This window comes from Dermacentor albipictus, chromosome 1 (genome assembly GCF_038994185.2).
Source record: "Dermacentor albipictus isolate Rhodes 1998 colony chromosome 1, USDA_Dalb.pri_finalv2, whole genome shotgun sequence".
NCBI lineage: Eukaryota > Metazoa > Arthropoda > Arachnida > Ixodida > Ixodidae > Dermacentor > Dermacentor albipictus.
Genome location: NC_091821.1, coordinates 52228954 through 52250159, shown reverse-complemented (window position 1 = coordinate 52250159; position 21206 = coordinate 52228954). Strand labels below are relative to the sequence as shown.

Here is a 21206-nt window from a genome sequence, read left to right as displayed (position 1 = left end):
GAAGATGCCGGCTGGAAGCACTTGAGGGCACAGGCTGAAATTCAAAAGCGGAAGAATGACGTTGTTATTAGTAATTGTCACCAGCGTATGCGGAAGAGCAACGTTCCGGTTCAAAAGCACGTCAATGATGGGGCGAAGGACATATTCACCGTCGGAAATCTGTGGCTGTGCGGTCAAAGCGACGTAAGTGACTGCCTCAGGTGACAGACGCACATTTTGAAGCGTGTACAAGTGCAGTGGGGCGGTGCTCGGAGCATCGGCAACTTGAGGCAGTTCCACCCGAAGAACGCCGGTTGCGCAGTCAATGAGAGCGGAATGATTGGATAAAAAGCCCAATCCAAGGATAACGTCGTGAGGGCATTTGTCTATCACAGCAAAGAGAACAGAAGTAGGGCGCGGGCGCCCGGCTATACTTAAACGCGCAGTACACATTCCAAGAACAACCAGCACGCCACCGTCTGCCACACGAGGATCTCGGGCAGCTGCTGGGGTGAGGACCTTCTTCAAACGTCTACGTAGGCTAGCACTCATCACAGATATGTGGGCTCCAGTGTCGACGAATGCTTGGACAGGTAAGCCGTTTATTTTAACCTCAATTACACTTCTCTTTGTGGGCACAGACAGAGGATTTGCTGCAGTAGTAGGCAATGCAGCACCACCTCCGAGGGCTGCATTTCTTAGTTTTCCGAAATGGTGCAGCCAAAAGTCACAGGAGACGAAAGGCGACGTGGCTTCCTAGCAGAGTTGTCGGCGCTGTTAGACTCGGCTGTGGGCGAAACATTGTGGGCATTTCCATTAAAACGGCTCAGGTTGGTCGGCGTGCGAGGTGTTGAGGGTCACGAGTTGCGACACTATCGGGGGACATGACCAATGCGGCGACAGGTGAAACATATCGGCTGGTCGTCCGCAGTTCTCCACTAAGTCGGGTTGCGATAACACGGAGAGAAGCGTAGGGGTGGAGCGAAAATGGTAGAAGGGCGTTCGTTGGCTCTGGGGTTGGCAACAGCACAGACAGAATGTAGGCCAATGTTTTCAAGTTCCTGTCGAACGATGGCTTGCACGAGGGGAACTGAAAAAGGGGTAGCATCAGGGGTGCGCGAACAGAAAGCTACGGGCACCATCGCGTCAGTTCACGTCGAACGATTCGCACCGCGTCCTCTGATGGCGACGCATGCTGCTGTGTGGGCTGATGTTCACACGTCGACGCTGCCGCAGTATTGGGAAGTCTGGCGAATGGTTGCAAGACGCGTTGGCTTTTGACCTGCTCGAATTGTCGGCACTCTTTAATGATGGCATCAACTGCAGAGCAGCTTTTGCACATGAGCAGATTAAAGGCGTCGTCAGCAATGCCCTTAAGCGCGTGCCCGACCTTCTCAGCTTTTGTCATGTAGTGATCAGCTTTACGACAAAGTGCCAGCACGTCCTGGATGTGCGAGACATAGGACTCCGTGGGGGATGGGGCACGGGAGGCCAGTTCCTGCTTTGCGGCAATTTTACGGCCGGTTGGTTTGCCAAACAACTCTGTCAACTTCTCTTTGCATTGGTCCCAGCGGGTTAGCTCCTCTTCGTGGTTTCCGAACCACACCTTTGCCGTGCCTCTTAGGTAGAACAACAGGTTAGCTAGCATAAGCGTAGGGTCCTAGCTATTGATTCCACTCACGCGTTCGTACATAGCCACCCACTCTTCAACGTCGGCGCCATCGGTCCCGCAGAAAGTTCCAGGACCCTTAGGTTGCACAACCACAACCGAAGGTGACAGCGACGCAGCTGGCGACGGTGACGTTGGAGGCGGCAACGACGTTGACCCCGCGTGCTCACCGTCATTCAGGGTGCGGGCGGTGATGCGACGCCCACTGCGGAGCTCCGTTTCCAACCGCGGTACCCCGCACCTCCCACCAATATGTTACGAGGATGTTGAGAGTGCAGAAAGACTGCATTAAGAATATATATATATATATATATATATATATATATATATATATATATATATATATATATATATATATATATATATATATATATATATATATATATATATATATATATATGATGAGCCAGAGTATTTAAGATGGCTGACCACCAAAACACGCAACAGCCAGCGTCTCGGGATCTTCTGCTTCCTCTCTCCTCTTTTATCCTTCCGTAAGAATATTACAAATTTTTTTTAGATTCACGTGTACCATATCAATTTTGTCCGCTTTAGATGTTCTATTATATGCATTTCACATAATTGCGATGTCATTTTTCATTGCTGAGTTACACAGTTGTAAACTTGATAGCTTCGTTTTCTGAAAATTCTCCATTTTTGCGAACTTTCAATAAAATATTCACGACCCAAATAAAAAATTCGAAATCAACTGTCACTAGAGTCCAAGTTTTTCTTCTAAATGCAACAAACCTCACCAAACTTGGTGCTGTGGTTGCCGAGAAAACTGAATTCTCCTTTTACATATATTTAAATAGGAGCACCCGAGCTAAAGCTTCCTCTTAAAGCGAAGGCCATAGATGGTTCATGGCTCGTAAAATCAGACGACCGTCCGGCGTTATGGCAGCAAAATTCAAGCACATGCGTCAGTAAGCAATGAATTTCTTTATCAATAAAAGAGCTTGATTATATCTGTTTCCCTTGAACGGGCACCCTCTAAAATAAATAGTGTGGCCACAAAAGTATCTTCGTGTAGTTTTTCCTGCGTTTGTTCATATTTGCCGAGCAATGTATACGTCTCTTACGACGTTTTGAGGAGCATAAGTACGCCTGGGAGAATTGGAAATAAGTCAGTTTTTGAAAGTTTGCGCTGTCTGTTTGTCTAATTTGCCTTTCCGTGTCCCTATCATTCTGCGTGCGCTGCAAGGAAGCAGAAGGCACCATATACAGGGTTATCATATTTAAGTTTTATGGAATTTTAAAAATCGCCTGTGGCAGATAGCATAATTCTTGTCCTTGAGCTACCATGTCTTGTCTGCCATGTCTTGAGCAACCAACTGAAAAAATAACTATGTGTTCAGTTGTTGCCTATAATTCGAAATTTAGCATAGCGAATACATTCTAAAGCTTTCTTGCAAACGTTTATGCTTATTGGTCGCATTGGTTTTCATTTGGTTGCCTAGTTTTTTTTTTCTTTCCTCCCTCTCTTTTGCGCTTTTATTTATCTATTTATTCCATTTTATTATTTTTTTCCATTAGCCCCACTTTCTGCCACTTTCATTCTCACTTGCAGAGTGACGGTAGTTCACTGACCTTCAGCGTTGCAGATAATCCCCCTCCCCCGTCGTTAACGAAAAAAAGGAACTTTCAGTGACACGTAAACCGGCTGACATACGGCGCTACCTCACATTCATCCACCGACGTTGAATAGCGCTCCTTTCTTTTCAATTGCACACCCTCGCCGCTAACACACCCCCGGTCTTTGCCTCACCCACCCGCCTTACCACCCCTTCCCTTAGAAGACCCACCTATATATACTGCGCCGAGGAATGCATATGTTGACTCCCGCTTTTACCTTGTTCTCGCTTTGCTCATCGTCTTGAAGTTCCATCTCCCGCCTTCCCTGTGATGCCATCGAATTATCGACGGCATCAACGCCAACCAAATCTTTTCCGACCGTGCTATTCTAATCACTTCAGATGTTTCTGCCATTTACAAAAACACACCCACGAGTGAAAGAATTAAAGCCCTATTGAAGCCCCTCGCAGTCAATCCCCAACAGCACGCTCCTGAAGTTTGCCTGTCACTCGTTAGCTTAGTTCTCACGCTCAACTATTTCGAATCCGATTCTACTCGCAACCTGCGAACCTTCGGCACTAGTATGGGAAAACCATTCGCTCCCACGTATGCCAACATTTTCATGGGACGGCTTGAAATAAACCAGGTAAAATCATACCCTTTAAAACCTCACGCCTATCTGCGTTACACGACATCTTTATAATATGGGAAGACCGCACAAGCGCGCTAAGCGACCTAATTAACAATTTCAACCGCTTTCATCCATGTATTAGGCTTACTGCTCACACCTCAAATCAACTTCCTCGACACAACGGTCTACATAGAAAATGGAAAACTGAGAACGACACTTTGCCGGAAGCCTACGGATAGCCAGAAATATTTAGACTACAACAACCATCACCCGCGACGCTGGAAGCGAGGAACTTTTGTCGGACAAGCGAAACGAATAAGAAGAACCTTCAAGGAAAACAACAATTATATCCACCACCTAAACGAAATTAATGCAACACTAGCAGAAAGAAACTATCCACAAGTTTCTCACAGAGCTTATGACGTCGCGTCACGATTGGAGAGGCAGCCGGAATTAGCTAAGAAACAGCTTACACCATAATCTGAGAGAGCAGCAGCATTCATAAGCAAGTATTCTAGTGCCCTCCGAAACGTAAACAATGTCCTATGAACATACCAGCCAATATTATCAAGTAACGAGCCTCTGTGAAAAGCGTTCCTGGTGGTGCCAAGGGTGACCTATAGCCGCAACAGAAACTTTAAAGACATGTTAGTGCACGCAAAAGTCAGCCAACATCATTATCCCGTAATGAAAGCATGTTGTCGCCCCAGCTGCAAAACCTACAGGCACTTTCAAAGCGACATTAAAATTAAAGGCACCGTATATAGCTATACGCACGAAGTGAAAACTAGCTATACTTGTACTAGTTACGATGTGATTTATACGCTTGAATGTTCCTTCTGTATAAAGAAAGAATATGTCGGTGTAACGGGACAATCAATTAACGTCAGGGTAAACGGCCATCGTATAGACACAGTTAAAAAGCTTGCCAAAGCCATCGCTGGACATTTCAACCAACCAGGTCATAACATTGATGAAAAACTCTGCATCCTACAGTGGAATTTCCCTTCTGTGCGAGACAAAATACAGACAATCATACCTCATGCATAAGTTCAAGAGATTGCAAGCAATAGGCATAGCCGTTTCAAATGGAGCTTTAGAATCTATTCGCTCTGCTAAATTTCAAGCTAGAGGCAACATCACTTAGTTATTTTTCATTGAGTTGCTTAGTGTTTTGGTCTTCCTTTTCTTTCCTCCTTTTTTTTCGTTCTTTTATATATATACTTATTACTTTTTATCCACGAGCCCCATTTTCCGCCACTTCTTTTATTCGCATATGCAGAGAGGCTAGTTCACTGGCCTTCAGCGTTGCAGACAATCCGCCTCCCCCGTCGTCCAGGCCCCTTCCACGAAAAGAGGAACCTACAGGGACACGTCAACTGGGTGACACACAGCGGTACCTCACATTCTTCCACCGACGTTGAACTGCACACTTTTTTTTTTCAATTCTGCACCCTCGCCACTAACGCACCTTCGTTTGTTGCCTCGCGCACCCACCTTACCCCGCACCCCCTTAGAAGAACCCTACCTATATATACTATGCCGAGGAAAGCACATGTCACCTTGAAAAACACAAGTCCACTTGTCGAAACGTTGGCTCCCGCTTTTATCTTGTTCTCGTTTTGCTCATCGCCTTGAATTTCCATGCCCCACCTTCCCCTTGTTTTCCCTCGTATATAATGAAACACCTGAGCACTCAGACTAGGAAGGCAGACGCTCCAATTAAAAACCATGCTTTAAAAGAAAGCAAAAAAAAATTATATTCGCGCCAGGAGTCGACAGCGTCCTCAGCGGGCCACCACATTATCGGCTCTCGGTTTACCCGCGCGATTTGACGGATCAAAGCGCGCGTGCTTTCCCTTGCTCTTTCGGAGATGGCGCCCACCTGTCGACCCATCCCGAAAGCTTACCTTCGCTTTAAACTTCAAAATAAGGCGAAATAATGGCCTGCGTAATGTGACACACGATATTTTGAAGCACTGGCTCGTTAGAATTCTACAAAACGAGATTGCCTGGGAAAAGTCGACTCCTCTAGCACTGCAACATAACCAGCAAAATTCGTAATTAAACAACGTTACTCCTCGATTATTTTATTCACTTGTTGCGTTGTAAACTTGGTAACCACAAGCTGCGCCCAATTTGGTTTTCCGGCCCCGGCGTCAGCATCCGGATGGAGCAGGATGCAACTGTATACCCGAGTCAAATGATTTCCGTGCCTGCTAGAGGACGCCACGCTTCGTAAAAATTAATTCATAGCTCTCCACTCTGTCAGATAGTGCAGTTTGCATGGTTGCCGCAGGTGTCCATAAAATGATTGTGAAAGGCCGGATTAATAATCGCCGCAAATAAGCCCTTTGTTGACCGCAGCGTGTTGCAGCTTCTAGAGCTCCGCCTGAGTGGAATCCAGCCAAACGAAGACTTCGAAACCACAGAACGCAACAGGATACGGTGCTTGTCCCAATTTGGCTCCTTTTAGTCTTCGTTTCACCGTATTCCAGTCAACATGTTACCAACTGGCCCACCAAGCCATGTTACTGAAAAACACCGTTTCGAATGAGTAGGTGGTATTTACTCTGTGGTCCCTCCGTATTTAATGTCGCAATTCCCTGGCGCAATGTAGGTGACGGGATTAGCTATTTTTGCCTTCATCGTGTTTCAGCACTCCTCAACGGTAGGCACGCGCTTTCGCATTACTATGCTGCCTCACAGCAGAGAGAAACAAAATGAAAACGTGCAGAGCGCTTTCAGCGATCTACTTTTCTTCTTGCGTTTCATTCCTCAGGGAAACGTGCTAGGATGGCTTGCCTTAAATATGCTCCGCGATTACGGGCGCGTTTTCACAACAATGTGCCCGCATTTTGTATGATTAAAGAAAAGAAAAATACATCAGAAGGATACAAACGAAAGAGCTCACCTGTTGTGATAGGGGTCCGCGTACTCGGGCAGCATACGGATGCCATGTTCTTTGATGTAGCTGTCGTTCAGTTTCCTGGAATTAAAAAAAAAACAACAAGCCAAAGAAACAACATGAGCAGAAAGAAACCGAAGTGCCCATAGATCGGTACATGACGTCACAGCACTTTGGTTACAATAATTGCGCAAGAACCTTTCAGCGTTCAAGCCGCCCACTTCGATCCGAATATAGCACTCCGTCGTGACAGCAAGAAATAAATGGTACAATCAGCGATCACTTAGCGATACCTTACGCTGAGGACAAAGTGTTAGCGACGTCTTATCGTTGTTATTGAGATCAGCTGTTTCTTTAGACCCGGCATGTCCGTCGCGGTTTTGCTGAGAGGCGCGCTTGCGGAGTGAGCATAACGTATCACGTATCACGCAAAGCTAAAACACTCTTCTACTATAACAAAAGAAACCGAAGTTCTCAGACAAAAGGGAACCTTTACCTTACTCTGTATAAACCGATATTTACTGTCTTAACGCTGCGTGAAAGTCACATGTTGTAGGTGGATTCCCAGCTAACTTAAATTTAGCGTGGTACAGCTGAAAGTTAGTGCTTTGATGGTACTACTGTGAGAGAGAGAAACGAAGAGGGAAAGATAGGCAGGTCAACCAAGGATGTGCCTGGTTAGCTATTCTACACTTCCAGAGGGGGAAAGAATAGACAAGAAGGAAAGAAGAAAAATAATAAAAAGTCAGTAATTGTGAACACATTCGCCGAAGAATTTCCGCTGTCACAAGCGTTCGTAATAATACTGAGTATATTCAAAGCGCTACTACACACTTCAGCGATTCATAGTGCTCTGAACTCATTTATTGCGAACGCAGCAGGCTTTCAGAGCAGACACCGCAATTTTGTCAAGATCAAATGTTTGCTTTGTTTTGTTTACAAGCAATAGCTCTTACCCACTAAGGGGGATTGGCCAAGAAGCAGGCGATTTCGCAAGCGTGTTTCCTTGAAAATGGATAATGTTATACCGAAATTACACTTGGGTGAGAAATAAAAGAAATGAATTAATGAGACTAGAGTTAGAATAAATTTTGAAATAACATGGTTTAAAAAAGAATAAATAAAAACATCATGCGCATCTTACGCGCTGTGGGAATCAGTGTATAAGCGAAGCTTTGACCAGCCGACAAGAGAAAACGGAGCGTCACGATAAGAACCGCCCTGCAGATTTCGGTGACAGACGCATCCCGTAGCGGTCATCAGGCACGGTGGAGACGATCACGACGTCCACACTCTTTAAAAAATTTATACCCTTTGGGGCTTATCTTGTCCCACAACGATAATGGTCTTCTGTCGTGCCCGCGTTTCCTTTCTTTAACGCTGCGCGCCCGGTACTTCCTAGCCACGAACGGCTCGCGCGGGGGAAGCGGACGGGGAAACGGCGCCGCGGTAGCTCAGTTGGTAGAGCATCGCACGGGAAATTCGAAAGGTGTGGGATCATTCCCCACCTGCGGCGAAGTTGTTTATTCATTCACTTTCATTTCCATTAATTTATCGTTTCTTTATTAAGCACAAGTAATTCCTCTATGTTGTCCTTGGTGTCGGTGTTTGTTGGCTTCTTATGATATGACTAATAAAAATCGGGCCCCTCGGTTAACCTCCTTTCTTCTCGTTTATTACATAACGAGGGTCTCGAATCCGGCAACATTGATGCCTTTAGGTAGAATGTGTGGGTTTATTGACCGGTTGCCTTTACCCGAAAAGACCACGTTCTCGTGACGCCTGCGGCAGAAAGGATGTTCCACGTCCGTCGCCTAGGTCTGTGAGTGGTGACGCTGGCTAACACTCCCTGGGTTCTACAAGGAAACATAGATACCCAAGAAAGTGGACGGGAAAACGGCGTAGCGGTAGCTCAATTGGTAGAGCATCGCACGCGATATTTGAAGGTTGTGGGATCGTTCCCCACCTGCGGCAAGTTGTTTTTTCATCCACTTTCATTTCCATTAATTTATCGTTTCTTTATTTCATTTATTAAGCATAAGCAATTCCCCTATGTTGTCCTTGGTGCCAGCGTTTGTTGGCTTATTATGATGCACGGTATCAGTGTGACACATAATTCTCGACAGAAAAGTAGCGAGCACCGAGTTTTCAAGATGACGATTAATTATAGTTGTGGGACAAGTATGCACCCCAAAGGGTTCAACAGTTTTAAGAGTGTACGTAAAAGGAAGGACCAGACGGACGGACAAAGCAAACCCATTTTACGAGCTCTGAAGGACTTTCGTCGCATAAGCATATTGGAGAAGGACACAATGCGCAGTCGTGCAATCATGTCACATAATGCCCTGACACTTTCTTTAAAGAACGCGTTCAAGGCCATATTTATTGCACTGTAGGCCCGCTGTATATATTCTAATTGCGTCCTTTCTAGAATGTAATGAAAGTGACAGTCCTTCCCTGCACGAATACATACATCCCTTCTCTGATTGCACAGTAGCCATGAAGTCAACCAGTTCCATTATGGATGGGGACGTGGCGCCGCCTCACTACCTTTCCTTAATGATACGCAACTGCAATAAATATTCTTGCCGAACAGTACTGCCTCAAGGCACTGTGAGTTTCGGAAAGCCAGCAAAAGCCTGCATACGGTGTTTGAAACGCCGTATATATGAGTCATGCTTGCGACTTTCCGTACAGCCGAGGATGCCGTGGTGAACCCGTATTCACGGGACTAAAAGAAACAACCGAGAGCCTAACGACGACCCGGTTTGACCGTCAAGCGCGGCGACAGCAACAGCGGCCGTTGCACACGGGGCGCACAACGACAAAGCGCGGTCAGGTGACGCGTCAGATATTCGACACGCTTCCGCACTGCGCTCCCACACGTAAAATTGTGTTCGGCACAGTTCCACGCACGGATTAAGGTGCCCAGAAATATGACTCATGTGAGCCGCAATGCAAAGCCACGGTGACACAAAAGCGCTCAAAGCTTCACTGTGTTCTTTTCGCTAGATTCAGGATCTTTCGCCCCCGGCTCCGTGTTTAAGTACAGTAATTCCCCTTTTTGTTGAAATTCCAGCACGCTGTCTATTATTATTTTTTAGTACACTTCAGCGGGCGCATGTATGCACGCATCAAACCCCGAGAGCGAAGTATCCCTCCAGTCTCGTTACCAGACTTCGTGCAAGCCGGCCGCATTGGTATGGAACGCAAGAGCCGGAAAAATAAGTGGTTTCGTTTCGCGTGACAGCCATTTAGCCAGGCTAACATCTCCAGATTGATTAAAGTGAGTACCTCTCTCCCTCTTCCTCTGCCAATTGTTTTGTTTTCTAAAGTATGTATTACGAGCACCGACGTAGAAAAAAAAAAGATATGTCAACTGTTAGTCAATGTTGCGTCCCTCTAGCTTTATTGCGTGCGCCGTCTTCGTGTGGGTTTACATTATCTTCGTGATGAACTACCTTTGTGGTTCATTCTGGTTAGCGCAGTCTGGTTAGCAGCAGTAATAGATTTCACATCTGCGGCCGCGCACACGAATAGTTCACAAAACACGAGCGCACATCCTTCGGACGCATTGCCTTCTTTGTCTCTGGTTCAGAGGGTTTAAGGAACAGGAGAAGCAAATATTCGGTCAGCCAACGTAGGAAGAAATTGACGTAAAGACGTGAAGGGATTGGTTTTGCTTAAAAATGAACCATTGATGAACTACTTCCTTGTTCACTTTAGGTTGGATTGTTCAGTTGCGAAATTGAAGCTCAGAACAATCAAGTCGTGTCTGCTTAGCGGAACTCCACAGAAAAGCACCACTTTCAAGATATCCGTCTCTAAAATCTGCTAAAATACGAAATGGTGTTACAGCCAATATCATACAAAAGTGACAGAGAGGTACTTTGAAAAAGGTGAACCGGAACTGAAACCTATTTCGTAGCACCTTTTAGGGACCGATATGCCCAAAGTGGGGCTAGCTTTATAGAGAGAAAGCAAGGAGAAGAAAGGCAGTGAGGTCAACCAGACGAGCGTCCGGTTGGCTACCCTACACTGGGGGAAGGGAAAGGTGAATATAAACAGGCAAAGGGGAGAGAGTGAAAACTGTGGGCGCACGATGCACTGCGTGCAGCAAAGCAGCTTGAAACCAAGGTCTAATCCAAGCAAGTGCCCCTAAGATACACTGGGCTGCAGTCATTCTGCAGCTTGAAGCTAATTTTGGTACTTTCCAATAGCAGGTGATGCTCGTGCAAGTCCCTCGGGATGACCCAGGGACCAGTGGTCGTTATCAGTACGTTGCAGTACGTGGCAGTATATCGTTAAAGTAAACCGTGGCCTTTTAAACTTCAGTGCGAATAGAAGGCTGAGGGTGAGCCATGGTGCTTACTCAAGAATTGCAAGCGCTTAATTGAGAACATCCAGCACTTGCACGGCATTTCGCACTGACGGAGTATTCAGCTTATTCAAGAGCTTATTCAAAAACCACAGCCGAAGCCACAGTCGGAGCCAGAGTCACTTCAAGTGATACAGCGCACCGCTACAGAGTCCACGGCGCGGGCTCCTGACAAATTGTCCGACAAAGACCGGCAAGTGGTAGTGATGCTAGGCTTAGCATTTCTACTAAGCAAATATAACTTCCCGCCTACTGGACTTCAATTTCGCAACTTGAACATGTGCCTAAAAGTTAATATTTTAATTTAATTTAATTTTTTTATGCAGCTACATGCATATCCCGATTTGTCGCGCATTGCAGTATCCGCCTGAATAGGCGTAATTCACCTGAACAGGCGTAATTGCGCTATGCTCCATGCAATTTTTACAAAAATCGCTTCCAGTTAGCGCGCACACACACACACACACACACACACACACACACACACACACACACACACACACACACACACATATATATATATATATATATATATATATATATATATATTTATATCGACATGCGCCGAAGTGCGACACTGTGTGCACTGGGTTTTACGTAAAAAGTGTCGCTGAGAGCAACCTTAAGAGCGAATTGCAATGCAGCGCACGCGATTGTGGCTGTCGAGAATACGCAGCCTGCGAAAGTCACAGATTTGATCAGCATTGCAAAGGGGTCCGTGTGCCGATTTTCGGCTTCGCACACGGCGGGAACAAGTGGCTCAGAGAAAGTTGCCCCGCAAGCCCTTTTAGCAGCTCGGTCGGCTTCCACGTTGGTAAACTTCTTGCTTGCTGAATAATACATATAGAACAAAAACAAATGGCAGTTTCGCCCGACAGGCGAAGCAAGAATGATGATAACGATAGAAAGGTTTAGCGTTGCGCTTGAACACCTCGGGCGGTATACGCGGGTGCGACATGTGCGACGCAGTACGTAAGGCAGCCTCCTGCTGGGCAGAAGGATCAGCGCACTGGCGGCTGCCAGGCGTTCTCACAACGCTGGCGTGATGAGTGCCGTCGGTGGGGCTGCAGGAACCGCAGCTCGATCATGCACGAGATGAGGCGGACTCTGCCGTCTCCACACAAGACCCTCAAAACCTCCGAGGCAAAGCGGCGCATGCGCCGTCAACGGGACAGCTCGACAAAGGCGGTGCGAGTGCGCTTAGAGCTTCCGCATAATTTATATCGCAATAATAATAATAATAATAATAATAATAATAATAATAATAATAATAATAATAATAATAATAATAATAATAATAATAATAATAATAATAATAATAATAATAATAATACATGCAGATGTCCGAAACACGTTAAGCATAGCACATAGAAACCTCAAATAAGCGAGAACCACGTACATAGATAGCTCCATTGTCAAATGGAACATGCAGACCGCTGGATCACATCTATGTGTGATGGAGAGAGAAAGTGCGTGTGTGTACGTTTTAGGGAAGAGAGAGTGTGTGTGTGCCTACGCAAGCGTATCTGTGCGCGTGTGTAAGGGCGTGTTTGTGTATATGTACATTTCCTTCCTTACAACTACTCTGGGATACAAATTGTGCAGTTTATAGAGTTTATTTGAACCCATGCATAATTCCACGAGACAACAAATCACACTGCACTTAAAACATAATCTCTTTCTTACAGCGAAACCCAGGCAAAAAAAGCACCTGAGGCGTCAAAATCGGGGCCTCAGATTTCGTCACAATGGCAGAATAACAATCGTGTCTAGCTGTTCACTTTCGTTTATTCCTTCCCTCGGCGGTAGCGCATTGCCTTGATGCCAGCGACGCGCTAAATCTGCACCATCATTGCCTCGTGCAACGCTTCGCGACCAAGCAAGCTTTCGGCGGCCCATGTTCTCTGCTATATTGATGTAAAAACTTTAAACTGCTTGCCTTCCAAACAACAACATGAATGAAAAAAAGTTGTAGGCGACCCGAGCCTTTGGCTTAAGTGCCTCTCAGTGGCACTTGCACCTGGGCGTTGGTGTTCATCAGGTTAAGCTGGCGAAGGTCTTTCCCCTGGCACGATATGCGGGCGAGGATCAAGGAAGGGCGAGGAGGAAACGCAGCGCGTGGCACCTTGCGGGGCGTAGCCTCCTAGCCAGCGGCGCACGTAGCGTACATTACGTGCCCTCTACGGTGCTGACGTCAGAGCATGTAACGAGCGCGCGCGCGCAGCTGTTGCGAGCAAGCGAGCGAGCGAGTTGGTGAGCGCCGGGAGAGGAGAAAGAGAGAGGAGGGAGTGACGTTACGTCCGCTGTTAGGCATATGTTCAGTCCTTGGCAAGCTACTGTTTTCCATTAATTATCCGTTTAAATATCACGCCACCTTCTTGTGTGCGACGTGATTAGTGACGTCATTACTACCATTTTCTAATTCCGGGTTTCCAGGAATTTCGCCAAAGTGGTGCTCACCTGGCGGGTCTCTGAAATCTACGATTCGGTGCTTTGGTATCCGGTAATCAGTCGCTTCTAATTAATTCTAATTATTCCAGACACTTCAGTAACTGAACTTGTAATTAAACTTATGCTCCGATATCATACGTATAATGAAACCCTTTAATATTGTACTGCAATATTTTTTATATTTTTTCTGATTTATTTTGTATTTAGTTCCGGGTCGCATCAGGAGGTGAACTGGAAGTGCTGTACAAGAAACAAGAGTGCCACTCGATGCCCGTGCCACTAAAAATCGAAAGTGGGCTACCCGCGAAGAGCATGCTCACGGTACCATACCATTGATGACGAAATCAGAAAAGGCTGGGCGCTTTCAGGTCGACCTTACAGACGTCTTTTGCGTCAGTCATGCTTTCAAAGAGTTGATTTGCAAAATATATGTTCGTGTGGCTCTTACATAAGCATGCCTAATAAAAATTTATTTGCTTAGCTACAGAATCTCGAGGACTGGCTCCAAACTACTCATTTCCTTTAGCCACCCAAGATCAATTATAGAAAACTTTATTACCGTATCTTCGTTTATTACGCAAACAACTGCTTAACTTACTCCGTATATAGAGGCTAATAATTTGAATTGAACACTCGACTGGCAGCAGCGGCGGTGACCAGAGCGCATCGTAAATCTGCTTGCTGCTTTACGCAGGGAAAAAAGAAGAAAGGTCGCTGTTATCTCGCCACGGAACGCCAACCACGAGGGCCATATCTACAAGCTGAACCACTGCATCGTACTTCGGCGCAACGTCACGGCACTGCAGCGACATCTGGACACTGCTTGGCCCGATATAAACCCAGCGATGTCTGCGTGGCTTTCCACTGGCAGCAGCGGCGGTGACCAGAGCGCGTCGTAAATCTGCTTGCTGCTTTACGCAGGTCCGTTAACCATAGCTTTGTACTATTAGTGCCCTTAATCTGTCTCGCCTGCCGCTGCTGCCATTGAACCCTTGCAGTTATGTCTAGTACAGAGTGCTCTGTCTGTGAAAAGCCTACCACACGCGATGAATTGACTATTGCTTGTATTAAGTGCAACAACATTTTCCATGCTGGAAGCTGTTGCGATGTAACACAAAAGGTACTCCGCTCGAAAAGTGATACCTATCGGAAAACATGGAAGTGCGAACCTTGTCGGGAAGCAAAATCCGCTGGCATATCGGCAAAAAGTTCCAGTTCAGCATACGAAGCAACCGATGTTGCCTTACAGCTAGCGATGATAGGAGAAAAGCTAGAGAAACTATTACCGCTAAGCAAATCTGTTCTTGTAATAGAGGAATCGATTCAGCATATGTCACAAACGTTTGACCACATCATGAAACATCTAGATAAGCAGGACAAAGATATACAGTCGCTCAAGAAAAGAGCGGACAAGATTGACGAAGTGCGATTGAGCGAAACACAGATGCAGTTACAGGAGGCCGTCAATGAACTCGAATGGCGCAGCAGGCGCCTAAATTTAGAGTTCCATAGTATTCCTGTGACACCTGCTGAAGATTTGCTCGGTAAAGTGAATGAACTTGCACCTGTTCTTGAAGTACCTTGCCTGACAGCTGATGATAATACTGCCATACACCGACTTCCCGCAAGGCCAGACAAAACCCCCGGTATAATTGTTCGTTTCAGTCGTCAAAAAGAGAGAGAAATGTGGTACGCCACACGTAAGAGGCTAACAGACGTCGGGAATCGCGCTTCAATCCTAGAAAATATAACGAAACAGAACCGAGAACTTCTACGCTCAACAAAAGACTGGGCAGCGGCGAACAACTTCCGTTTTGTCTGGCATGCGAACGGAAAAATTCTTATGCGGAAGCCCACTGGGGATCGAGCGATTGTTGTCAAGAAAGACACGCGTTGCAATCGAAGTGCTGGGCGTATATTTTTCAAGTACTTTAACTTGGGATGACCATATCCGCGAAACTCATAAAAAATTGTGCAAAACTGCGGGTATGCTAAACAAATGTAGACATATCATTCCTCAACGTATAAAACTACTACTATATAACTCGTTAGCCCTTTCTCAGTTATCCTACGCCCACCTAGTATGGGGCACAACAACAACAACGAATCTAAACAGACTGTTCCTAATTCAAAAGAAGTTTATGCGAATAATTGCAAATGTCCCATATGATTCTCACACGCAGCAACTCTTTGAACAGTTTAAGGTTATAAATATCCATGATTTTTATAATTATCGTTTACTCCAGACATACTGTTCGGCCACAAAAAAGAACTCTTTTTACAGCGAGATTTCAGAATTAAGAGAAAATATTGCCGTATACCCTACGCGTCACCATAATATTTGGCACATACCTACACCTCAAAACAACTATGCGAAACAATCGATCGCTTTTACTCTCCCAACTCTGCTCAATAATTTTGCCAACAAATCTGTAGATGTGTCACAGTTGTCCAAAAAAACAATGCGAGATCAGTTCCTGTGAACTATGATGCATTTATTTATCTTTTCGTATATTTTGCTCATTAATGTGAAGTTTTCTTTTGTATTTTGCAAAATGCTTATGTTCCATTGTGCAATCATTGTCCGTGCATATGTATGAAAGCAGTCATTTGTAAGAAAATCGTTTCATAACTACTGCTGCTGCTGCTGTGTAAAGGGGCAGCCACCTCGTCAAGCTACTAATCTCAGTAGCTTTTTGTGGCTGCTCCTTCCTTGTGTATTTGTTCAAGGAGAATAAATTCAATTCAATTCAATAAAATGACGCCACCGAGATTTACATGGATTTAATATATTTGTTTGGTGCAGTTACAAAGAGCCGGCATGTTGATGGTGCTGTGGGCTTCTTACAGAGCAAGTGTGAAAGCTTGGGTATGTTATCTTGGCGCAAATAAAGTTAATCAGCTTAAACGCATGTGCATGCAACCGTGCTCTCCTATCTTTACAACCGATTCTCTTACATTATACAAGTAGCACCTCAGCGGGTACATCACACAAGGTGTGCGAGAACATTGTGCGCGCTCCCAATAAGATTTCTGAGCGTTGGTGGCGTCAGGCTCGGTTTGCTGGCGTTAGCAGGAATAAAAAAATGCCGCCTGGGGAAAAGCATTGGATATTTTTTTCAGTACTCTGTAACAGGTGGAGCAACGCAGACATGTGCGTTAGAACGAGAAGTACTGAAGTATTGTGATGAGTGATTTGCGGAATATATCTTGAATGTCTAATGCTAAGACTTAAAGAAGAAAATACAGGGATATTGGGACAACACTAACATACGCACAGTCGCGTTAAATATGGGCTCTGACGTGGCGCTAATGGTGGAAGCAGCCCCAAAGCCGCACGGCTACACTGGCGCACGAAATACGGGTTTATTATTTACCACTAATCGGAACAGTGTTCATCTTTTCAATATTTGGTATGTCGGTGCCGCAGCGCTGTCTTGGGGGCCCCTTCGGGCATGTTCCAGCTAATAGTTAAAGCGGCTGTACTGCATTTCTTTTTCAATCGTTTCCCGGTGACCCTTCTGAAAGTTGCGTTACACAGTTATTGTTTGGCTTTAGGCGCGCATGCATGTATACGAAATTTCCAAAATGATGTCAAAGATTTTACCGCGAATGCGAATAGTGGTTTTTGAGACCGATTTGAATACGAATTAAACCGCGCCAGAAGCGAATCGAATCAAATATCGAATACTTTTCGGTTAGTTTTCGGATAATGAATAGCCGAAGCGATGAAGCGATGTTCACATTCCAGTATTTTTAAAATTAGCAAGTTTCTGCAATTAGTAGGTTATGAAGCGTTGTTTATTAACAGCACAAATGGAGCATTAAGAGCAAATCAGTAGTTCATCTACAAGTACATGGTTCTTCAGAGAAGCGAATGATCCCTGCACAGCTTGTAAAGTATGGCTACCTAAGTGACAAAGCCACCTTTACTAAGCAAGCTCTCATGTTTTATGTCTATACTGTGCCCACGTGGCTGAAATCTTGCCATACTTACGCAAGAATTTTATTTTTTATTTTATTTTTCGCAAGAAAATATTCGAAAAGTATTAGAAAAATATTGGCCTTTACAAATAATGAATGAATTAATTCTGGGGTTTTACGTGCCGAGACCACGATTTGATTAATTTGACTCATTGATTGTTTTTTAAGACCAGGGGATCTTTAACGTGTCCCCAATGCATGTGACACAGGCGTTTTTGCATTTCGCCCACATAGAAATGCGGCCACCGCGGCCGGGTTTTAAGGCGGAAGCCTTTAATGGCTAATTGCCAAGGACATCTGCCGTTAGCAGAAACTGTCACAGCTTTCCGGCCTCTTGAGTAGTCTCCTCTGTGTCGTGACGTCACTGTCGCTAGGCACAGGTGGGCGCCTCCTGATTGGCTCGCATGCGTGACGTCACTGTCGTCAAGTCCGGGTGTGGGGGCGGTTCGACGCCATGCGGGATAACACATCGGCCTGCGTGGAGGTCGTGTGTTCGACGGTGTGCCCTGGCGTCACTGTCGTCAGGCGCTTGATGTGGCCTCCCGATTGGGCGCTGTGTGGCCTGACGTCACTGTCGCGAGGCGCGCGTGGCGACCGTCTGCTTGGATGTGGTGTGGCGGCGGCGGTGGCGGCAGTTTGCGGTATCGCGTGGGAAGGATACTTCGTCTCGCCAAACCTAACACGTGAAGTGCGGCAGCCGCTGAAGCAAGCGGCGCTCAAGAGAGGCTGAGCGTGTACGTCGCATGCATCAGGGCGGCGAGGAGCGTCCGACACCACAGAGTCCAAGGACGCAACGGGCCAACGCAAGAGAGGCAATGCGTTAGAAGCGACTCGCTGCATCTCCGGCTACCAAGGCAAATGAAGCTCGGAAGCGGCGTGACCGCCATCTTTACGCGGCAAGCCGAGCAAGTACAAGTCATTCGAGCGAAGTGGAAGATGAGGATGGCCAACTACACCCCGACACCGCCATGGAAGACGCGTGTCCTCCTGATCCACAAACGGCGCTGCAACAGTTCCAGGCGGCCACAAACTGCTTTAACAGACACTTCGTCCAGAACGACGTTGCAGGCATTCAATAAACAAACAAACATCCACACAATAGTGTACGAGTTGTGTGCCTCCGTGGTGTTTCCGACGCAACAAATCGCCATTGGCAATGGTGTCAGGCTTCCGCCGTTTCAAACTTTAGTCTCGACAAAGTGTCTTCCGTTTTTCTCATCCTGCGACGTCGTGCTTAGCAAAATATTAAATTATTTTCTTAAAAGTGTAAACGCACATGCAGCAAAATTCCTAGTCCATTTCTAAGTTCTCACTCAATGAAAATGTAGCAATTAACGTATGTAACGTCTACAGTGTCACGTTGTAGTGATGTGAAGAAGAGGGCGGTTTAAAAAGAACGAGCCACGTATCTAACTCATTACTAGGCGAGCTTGTTCAGGAAAACAAGTAACACTCAAAGCACAACAATGTCTGCACGCAAAGTAGCCCATCGTCGGAATCTGATTCAAGGTATATATACACTGGCAGCGAAGCTTCCATAGAAACCCACATGTCAAGAGAATAGCGGGTCGTTGCAACTGTCGCCATCTACGTATTGGAAGGGACAACTAACAGGAAGTTGAAGATAAAAAGTAACGTCACAACCGGAAATAACTGTGACGTCAAAATCTTATGCGGCTTGACGCGTGCGTTTAAAATTTTTTAGCGTCCGGCATTTCGACTGCTATACCAGCAGTTTTTCTTTTGAGACTGAAGCGAGCTTGCGACTAGCCTCAGCTGAAGCGCCAGCGTGTCATTTAAATATAATAATGGGGTATGTCTTAATGCGGACATAATTAGGCTGTTATTGGCGCTTATTGATCCAGTAGGTTCCTTAGGAAGGTAAGCGAATACGATGGAAATAATAGACAGTGGCACAGAGGTTTCAAAAGCAACTTTACTTTTATTCTTCTAGAATAATGCTACCAATATCATTGACGAGACAAAACATGTTTCAATGGATGAAAGGCACTATGGTCAGCACACAGTCGTAATATATAGCAACATACGTGAAAGCTTGTCACAGAATCATTCGTAATTCCGTGCGACACCATGTATTCATAACCAATAGTTATCCGACAACATTGCCCACGTTATTGTTTAGAAAACATTCAACGCACTAATTTTGCGGCCCATCGGACACTCAGAGTCTATGTTACGGAGAGTCAAGGAACATAGCGCGACGTTTCTTCGCGGAGCATTCCGCATTTATCGTCACGGCGAGACATAGAGCGTCTGATGCTGCAGCGTTAACTTGCACGATAACAAAAACTTCCATGATAATAAAAGACCTGCATTCACACCTTTCGCCAATGAATGCCGTGCCTTAGGTTAGGCAAAATTTGAGGTGAAGCGCAAGTCACAATTTGAACAAACACGCAAGGAAATAATATTAAAAAAGAGGAAAACTCGGATGAAACAGCCGCGTTCAAGTCAGCAGCGCCATTCCGCACGGCATAATAGGGGGTTTGCATAGTCTCGCCACGTCTTGCGCAGAATAACTGGTTGGTAGGGCTCAACAAAAACGAACTAATAAATTGTGAAATAGAAATGAATAGAAATAGAAATAGGGAAACGAATTTTCCCTATAGCGTTTATGAAATGTTGAGCTACGTAGCTAATAAAATTATGTAAATTTATCACTCAGGTTCTCGGTGGCGTACATTCCTGCCGTGTACGCTTTATCGCCTTCATTCACTTTTGTCAAAGATGGCCCGCCGAAAAATAATAAGTGTTTGGTGACGTTTCACGCGGCGCAGCAAAACAGTTTCCGAGACGCTGTTGCCGGGAAATGACCCACGCAGGTCACCTGACGTCAAAAGCACAAGAAGTTGCTATGTTTCAAAGCTCTGTGTCCCAACTTATTTTTTATGCTAAGAATGGCCCGCTTCTACGCCGGTTCCGACGTGGGACTAGCCGGGTGCACGACGAGTTCACGTCCTAGCCGGACCTGCAATAAAGTTTATTCACTCACTCACTCACTCTACGCAAGCCGACATTGAACAAGCCGGCAGGCGATATGCACTGTGAAGCAAGACACACAGTGGACGACGGCTGTCCCTCAACGCATCGAGAAGAGTGTGGAAACATAGCGACGTACACAGTGTTGAAAATCATTGAATATTGAAATTGAAGACGGCTCCTCGCCGCTCCCTTCAAAAGACTGAAAAGCGCGATTCGCGGAGAGAGACGGACAAATCGACTATACATTCCAAGCAAGTAGGGAAGGCATACGTGAATCAATAAAGAAATTAATTAATTAATTAATTAATTAATTATGGGGTTTGATGTCTGGAAGCAAGCTACGGTATGAAACACACCGTATGGTGCGGATTAATCTAGACCATCTGCGGTTCTTTAACGTCACAAAAGCACCAGGAGCCATGTAGTCATATTTCTTTACTTTTAGCTCCAGCGTCGTGACGATCACGAAATGCCATGCACTGTCGGAATGGAATAAATCAAACAAACAAATCAAATACACACGCGCAGCCCGACACGAGCGTCATCGCCTTCCGTCTCCACCGGATGCGGGGCCAGAAAGGAACCCGCGGCACCGTGCCGCAGAATCTCGCCGCAACTGAGCCGCCGT

At 45.8% G+C, this 21206-nt stretch overlaps 1 protein-coding gene across 1 annotated transcript in view; it reads right to left on the bottom strand.

The window, feature by feature from the left end:
• The window catches only part of LOC135912000 (glycosyltransferase 25 family member-like), a 571330-nt gene that overhangs the window by 37369 nt on the left and 512755 nt on the right, over positions 1-21206 (bottom strand). The window contains exon 2 of the mRNA XM_070521056.1: positions 6769-6843. Coding sequence (XP_070377157.1) covers positions 6769-6803 — 35 coding nt within the window. The 5' untranslated portion in view covers positions 6804-6843. The remainder of the gene's footprint in view (positions 1-6768; positions 6844-21206) is intronic.